Source organism: Microtus ochrogaster, linkage group LG1 (genome assembly GCF_000317375.1).
Source record: "Microtus ochrogaster isolate Prairie Vole_2 linkage group LG1, MicOch1.0, whole genome shotgun sequence".
NCBI lineage: Eukaryota > Metazoa > Chordata > Mammalia > Rodentia > Cricetidae > Microtus > Microtus ochrogaster.
This window is the reverse complement of record NC_022027.1, coordinates 49,042,813-49,050,748: the sequence shown is the minus strand read 5'-3', so window position 1 is coordinate 49,050,748 and position 7,936 is coordinate 49,042,813. Positions and strand designations below refer to the sequence as shown.

At 40.3% G+C, this 7,936-nt stretch overlaps 1 protein-coding gene across 1 annotated transcript in view; it reads right to left on the bottom strand.

The window, feature by feature from the left end:
* Cfap299 (cilia and flagella associated protein 299) overlaps window positions 1–7,936 on the bottom strand; it is a 495,087-nt gene that overhangs the window by 72,026 nt on the left and 415,125 nt on the right. Inside the window, exon 4 of the mRNA XM_005359531.2 lies at window positions 1,710–1,852. Coding sequence (XP_005359588.1) covers window positions 1,710–1,852 — 143 coding nt within the window. The remainder of the gene's footprint in view (window positions 1–1,709; window positions 1,853–7,936) is intronic.

Here is a 7,936-nt window from a genome sequence, read left to right as displayed (position 1 = left end):
CTGAACTTCTTCTGTTGAGAATTCTCTGTTCAGCTCAGTGCCCCTATCTTAACAAGAACAACACCAAAAGACATGCCAAGTTGATGAGGAACAGCTTATGAGACTTCAACCTTAGACAAAGAACTACAAGCAACAAAGGAGTACTGAGAATGGAAGAAATAGCCTTCCCCAGAAAAGGGCACACCGATTGGTTAGCCAATACCAAATAGTCAGCCCTGAGCACATACAAAGAAGTAAATTATTCAGACTGAGAAGGTTATATTTAGCAATATATATGTATTCATATATGTACATAATATGTACATGAAATATGTGTGTACCAACATCTGTGATAATTAGATCAGTACAACCCAAAACTACTGATCAACTCCTTAAGATTTAAATTGGGCAAGAGGCAATACAGAACATCTCACATCAAAAGTCTTGGCAGAAAAATACTGAATCTGTCATCATTAAAGTGACTGTATAAACAAGCCAGTATGTAAAGGCAAGTGAGAGGGATCAGCGAGACAGAGGAAGTGATAGGAGGGGTCAGTAACAACTCAGTAGCACTGAGGGGCTGCTACCACGGGGGTGCCAGACGGAGAGACGCGAAACCCTTTTCTTAGTTATCCTGACTAGACAAACCATCTGTAATCATAGGGACCAGTCAGGCTTTAGGTTTATAAATGGAATATTCAGTTAAGTATGGCGAGGTCATGGTGTTGCTACTGCTATTGCAGATCCAGAGAGCAGTGTCCTTGTTTTTCTTGTATAATGGACAAATCTGTTTAGGTGACAGGGACTAGGGTGTCATTGGTTATAAGGGTGTTAGCAGAGCAGAGGTCTGAGACAAACTTTGGATTTTTTTTACCTTCATTTTGCATATTTTATCGATTAAACTTGCTCTCATCTGTTATATAGTTTTGAGTTGTCATATCAGTGGGGTGGCATGTGATATGTTAGTCCATGCATGCCTGTATGATGTGTAAATTGGGTTAGCTTTAACTATCTTCTTGAGCATTTAAACTACTAAAGTGCTTTCTTCTAGTGTTCTGGAAGATGCATCATGCTATTTCCTCTATAGTTATCATACTGCAGTATAGTATATAAGACTTTTTACATTTATCTAACCATAGCTTAGTGCCCATGGATCAGCTTTTCCTCAGATCTCCCTGCCTCTCCAGAGCCTACACTTAGTTCTCAACAAGCATGAGATGAACTTGTTTAGATACCATATGAGTAATACCATGAAAGGATTTCATATTTTTATGACTGAATAGTACTCCACTGGGCTTCCACACAACTCTTTTTTTTTTTAATCCATTCATCTATAGAGGGATGCTTAGGCTGTGTTCACCACTTGGTTATTATTGTGAACAGTCTATGGCAAACTTAGGTGTATAGATGTCTCTTTATATGATTCCATTACCTTTGGATAAACACTCAGTGGAAAGCTTGATGGGTCATGTGGTAGCTCTAGTTTTAGCTGTGTGAGGGCTCCCTCTCCACAGTCTCCTCGGATTCCCACCAGAATCATCTTCACTAGAGTGAGATGCTATCTCCCTGTGGTTCCGGTTTGCAGTCCCCACATGTTTCGTGACCCTGGCGCTTTTCCACAGCGAGGTTCACATTCTGGTCCGTTGTGCCCTATCATGCAGGGCTCAGCAAGAAATACACAATAATTCTATATCTTTGTCCCTGAGGTTTAAGAATTGTGAACAATTTACCTCAAATCTGTGGGTCTTGGAAGAAGTCTTCTTTTTCCAGTAAAGTAAACTTCAAAATCTTCAGTTTTTAGTCTGTGGGCGTAGTCGATATATCCTGACACTTCTTGCCCGTGAGCATTTTTGTCACGAATGAAGATCACAGTCTGGTAACAACACAGAATGGAAGAGGAACATGAATGATGTCACTTGAGTACTTCCACTTAACAGAACAGAAGCTGTGTTTGGGAAGCCCTGCGCATGCCAAGGTTGGGTTTCAAGGGTTGCATGTTTCACCCTTGTGATTCTGTCAGATAAGACACTGTTATGTCTCCCCCACAGTTGAAACTGAAGAAGCCAGAAGCCTCACAGGCAGATGGCACACTCACAGCAACTTTACAGCACATTATAAATAAGTCAGACCAGCATTCCTAAGAAAACCTTCTTTGAAGCATTAAAAATATATTGATTTATTTACTTTCATCTCACTATCCTTATCTTCTTTATGGGCATCTGTTTATAAGAACACTGAGATAGAGGGAGAGGCGGAGTTTCTCAGGTCTCCTCGATATCAACTGCAGGCTTGTATTCCTAACTGCCACTTCTTTCTCCGAATGAATCTCTCCATAGCTGATATCACAGATCTTTAAATATGTTCTCCATAATATGATAATCAAAAATTTATTTCACAAAATTGTGTATATTAAACTTATAAAATGAGTTGCATTATTTAGCACAATTGTCATCCATGTTAATATCTTTGCAAATGCTACTGACCTCTTTCTACAGACTCATCGTTCCTAAGGGTAATCGAAAGGAGCAAATAACAGGAGTGTTAAAGTCCCGACCCTCAGAACTCACGTTTTGGTGATGAGAGACAGCTAGACAACAGACAATGAAAACTGAAGATCAGAAAAGAGCCAGCAAAGGAAAAACACAGTAGAGCTAAAGATGAGTAGCAACACAATGATGTGCAGTGAAGGCTAATTTAACTAATTAATTTAATGAGATAGGCTGAAGACATAGACTTTAAATGAAGGACTTGAATAATGGGAGCAAGCAAAGAGAATCTGTAGTACAAAGTCCTAAAGCATAAATAGGCCATTGGAAATGGCTGGATTGTAACTTCCACCCTTCAGATCCATAGGCATCCTGCTCAAGTTTTAAGGCAAAGCTGATATAAAAATAAAGAAATATTATTTTCTAACTAGAAACTGAGATTAAGTAAGTAGTAGAATTCTGTGGCAAAGTTCAATATTTGGAAAGCCCAGGAGACCACCATTTCCTCTTCAGCCATCGCTGGGTTGTCACTTGTCGGGTCTTTGTGGCAGTAAACTAAGATAGTTGACTTAGGTATCTGTATTTCCAGAAAGAATAAAGCTAGAAACTGGAGGGATTTTCCCCATTGCATCTAAGAAAAGATGTTGCTAACAATACCCCAGCTGCAGAATGACAGAACAGAGCAGAGATTTCCATGACTTGTTATTCTGCTGAGAGGATACCCTGCTGTCCATTCTGGTTGTCAGGTTGCTGGGTACCAAAAACACAGCTGAGGAGGATTCAAAAGCAGGGTCTTGCTGCAAAAAGAGAGAAAGTATCTGACAAGTTAACCTCACACCCATTGATATGTCAGGATGAGCCAGCACTCACTGCTATTCCTCTGTGCATCTTGGCATTATTTCAGCACACTACTCCCTCAAGTTTTCCCACATAGCCTCTTGGTAAGGTAGTATAGATTTCTTTATGATTGGTGTTATTTAGTTTCCCTTTCTTAAGCATAAATTTTGAATCAGTCCAGATTTTCTGAGACTCTTATGCTGCTCAACCAATAGCTTGTTTTTCAGCTTCTACTTAGACAAGGCCATGAGCAACAGCTGCTGGTATGGCATTTGTGTTTCTAGATTGACTGGACTTGTCTTCAGGGTTACCACACTCCTGAGGGGAGGTCAGTCACATTAGAAATAAAAGACGAGAAAGATGTTCTAATGAAACCTTTATTTTCTGAATGGACCTCTAAACCAGGAAAGGAAAATCTTTCTGTGTGTTTGTGTCTGTGTCTATTTCTGTGTCTGTCTGTCTCTCTCTCTCTCTCTCTCCCCCGTGTGTGTGTGTGTGTGTGTGTGTGTGTGTGTGTGCCTGTATGTTTTTCTACCACTGAGAAATAGTCTACCAGCACAATGACAGACTAGATATATTACTCATTTTTGTGGTGAAGGCACATAAAATTTCCAGGTTAAATCAAAAAACATAACTTCTAAAATACATTGGCAAGAAAACGAGGTTGTGCTTAAAGAGCAAAGACCCAAAAAGGACAGCACAGCCTTGAAGCCCAGCTCTGTCCTGCAGGTACCAAGTCAGGACTGAACGCTCACTGCTCACGTTTAGCCTCATGATAAATCTGAGAAATAATAAGGTTGAAAGAGCAACCATGACTCGTACTTCAAATACTACTTGCTCTCATTGAGAGGCCGAAGCACATTGGGTTTTGTACTCCATATCTTACATAGTCCTCTAAAGAGTGTGCAGTGGGTATGGGTGTAGGTCAAGGAGCTGGGAAGGAGACTACAGTAGGGGATAGAGAAACCCCAAGGGAAGGAGAGCAGTGGCACAGGATGCCTGTGGCAAGCGTCCAGAAGAGGACCAATGGGAAGAAAAGTGGTCAGCAGGAGCTGGGCAAGGACAGGGAGGGGAGAAGGGAAGCGGGAAAAACAAGGACCTGGTGTATACAAATGTACTCCAAAGAAGCTCATTAATCTGCATGATAGTTCAAAGAAATACTAAAAATTATATAATGTCTAGGTAGCCTTACTTCCCTTGTTTTATCAGTGTGGGCACTAAGCACACTGGGATTCTGAGTAAGGGTCCCTGTATGCACAGACAGAATACAATACCAACAGTAAGACTTGGGTTGGCTTCCTGTGATGCCCATGTTCTTATTGGGTGTACAATGCAAAAGAGAGACCAGATCTTAGATGCTGGCCCTACCATCTGCCTGCAGTGCCATTCTGGTAGGTTACACTTTTTAAGAATTAGTTTCCTTTATAATAAAATGAGTTAGCACTTGTCTTGAAAACTGCTGTTTAAATTAAACAAGGCAATTTTGCTAAGTACTCAGCAAAGCCTAGCCCACTGTAAATCTAAATCAATCCTATCTTAGAAAATCCTGCTGTTTTTCTAACTGTTTCTATTTCTATGGCCTCTATGTCAGGGTCTGTGTTAACTTGGTCAGCATCTGAGATGGGAGGAATGAAGGCGAATTTAATTAATCCAGGCCAGCAAGCTAGCCATGTGGGCGGCAGGGTGCTGGGGACGCAGCCCCTGCCGCTCTTATTTCAACAGAGGAAGAGACTTGTCACACCAGACTCCCTTCCCTAGAGGTGCATAGTTGAGGTAACTGAGCATGCTTCATTTCTTCCGCTAAATTTAGTCCTTCTCGAAGGAAAATTGAAGACGTTTTGATATTTAAATTGCTATACATGTATAAAACAGATGCAGTTGAAGATGAAGCTGTGGATTCTAGCCATTGAACAGCTAGAATAGGACATGAGTGCTCCCTTAGGCTCATGGACTTCTTCTGCCCCGGGGTGGCATAGATCAGCAACCAACAGCTTTGCTGTTCCGAGCCTTGTGTTTTTCAAGAATTATTTGGTTCCCTCTGCTTACATTTTCTGCACTTTTATTCCAGTGGTATATAGGGTAGAGTTTACATAACATCAAACTTTTCCTAAATTGTAAGTGCATAGCTCAATTATTTTTCAGCAAATTCACAAAGTTGTGGACAACTGTCCAGGTTTTGGTGGTTTCCATGACACCAAGCAGATCCTCTGGGACAACTCACTAATATCGCCATCCCGTCAGTCTCAGGAAGTCGTGAATTCACTTGCTGTCTATCAGTTGCCTTTGCTGCATTTTTTAGAAATGGAATCATCAATAAACAAATGTGTTTTTTTGAGACAAGGATTCTCTGTGTAACATCTCTTACTGTCCTGGAACTCACTTTGCAGACAGAGATCCTGCCTCTGCCTCGAGAGTGCTGGGATTAAAGGTGTGAGCCACCAACGCCTGGCTTTCTAATACCATTTTTAAAAATCACAGTTAATTTCCCAAAAGATATGTAAAAGCTATAATTTATATAGGAAAGGGCTATATTAAGTGATGGTACATTTATAAAAGAATTTCAAAATACACATTTTCATTAGAATTCTTAATGTTCTCTAGAAACAGTCGAGGTAGAATCAAAGTGCATGATGGTTGAACGACACATTTAAGGCTAGATATAGTGACCTGCATTTACCAGCCAACTAGGCAGAAAAACACTGGGTTTTAATTGACCACTAATATAAAGTAGGAAATATATATATATATCTTCATGTATCTCCACTGTAACAAGCAATTGAGAATATCCGTGTATGTTCCTTCCTGATATAGAAGTGGGGTTTGAGACACAGACTTAAGAATGTGGTGTCTGAGATCTCAGTGATAGTCTGTAACCTCAAAAGCCAACAGGTGTTAAATGAAAAGACTCCCAAGGTGAATACTTAGGTCCTCCTGGCTTTTCATATATTGGAAAAAGATGAATTAAAGTCAAATTTAGTCTGTTAATGTATCACTTAGGTCTTTGGCTGCTTGTCTTCTCCCAGAAGTGGATTAAAATACAATCTCATAAACGTGTTCTAAGCCGGGGACATGTGTTGCCTAGTTTCTCCTGCCAAGTACTAATGAGGAGATATGAACCTGATACATTGAGATGGGAGCATGAGGCCACGGAGCCCAAGTCCCAGAAATGGAGCAGAGCGTGAGAGCACGCTTAACAGCTCGCTGCGGTGCTGACACGCAAGCAGGCCTTCAGAGCTGAGTGTCTGTGCTGCCCCTTGGAGACCGTCACTGCCTCCCGCAGAAGAACGCAGGAATGTTCCACTGGAGCTTTACAACTGGGAAATGTGCTAAGAAATCATTAATCGAAGGACATTTTTTTTTTTTAATTCAAAAGAGAAACAATTTTTGCTGATACAGTCATAGTTCTTCGGGGATCAGCACTGCTTTCAGACATTTCAAAAGGAATGAAAAAATAAATTTCTTCAAAACAGATTACTGTATGAAATTTCTATGCTGATAATTGAATTTTAATTCTATGTTTTTTGACTTGGATGGAGTCTCATTTCCCACACGCATCTTGGGGCTGTTGAAAACAGCTCTTTGTCTTCCCCCTAGAAATCAGACTCAGAAGGACCACACTGTCTTCTACGTCCAGTTGGCTAAAGTCGCTTACAGTCTAGTCCAGATTTTGGAGGCAGGGGGAGTGACTTCATCCTCTTTTGGCAAGGATGCTGTTGAGCGGTACTCCAAAGGGGAGAGGCTGGAGAACTGTGGCCATTTTTGCAAGGTGACCCACTAAGAGTGTCACATATAGTACACTTGTTTGTTCTCAGTAATTGAAGATTTGCTTTCTGAGGGAACTCACTGATGTTAGTTTTTGCTTCTGGTTTGTAAGGGATATTCAAAGTGTCCTGGATAAGTTCTTATGCTTATATATTTTGCATGACATACAATGAAAGGAATCCTTTAAGATCATTTGCCCTTGCCATTAGAATTGAAAATGGTCTGGAGGTTTGATTGAAAGAAAATGACGTGCAAAAATACATAAGAATTTTTTAAAACTTGTATTAACTCCACGTGTTATAAAGAAAATAATGAGATGGTCAAATTTATATATAAACTGAGATTTACTTTTCAAATCCAAATTATAAAGCTCTTTCAATGGAGCTTACAGTGTGTTGATCCAACCCAAGATATCTGTGCAAAATTAAATTTTATTTTCCCAAGTAGAAAGCATTAGCTATTGTGCTTCATGCCCACTATGCTTTTCACTAAAACTAAGATTTTTCCAAAGAGTTTAATAAAAAGACTTATCTCAAACAATGTTTCAAAAGCTAAACAGATGCTATTGCAAAGGAAAAAGTTACTCTAAAATGAATATTGAAATTCCAAACTCAACACCAAAGAAATATTTTTGATTACCTAAAATATTGCTGTAAGAATAAATATTTACAGGGATGGGAGATAGTAAAATTCTTCTTGTACCAGGGTGAGAACAAGAGTTCGAATCCTCAATGCCCACAAAAATTCCAGGTAAGTGATTCCTGCATAATCCTAGTGCTCTGGAGGCAGAGGCAGAGGCAGAGGCAGAGGCAGAGGCAGAGGCAGAGGCAGAGGCAGAGGCAGAGGCAGAGGCAGAGGCAGAGGCAGAGGCA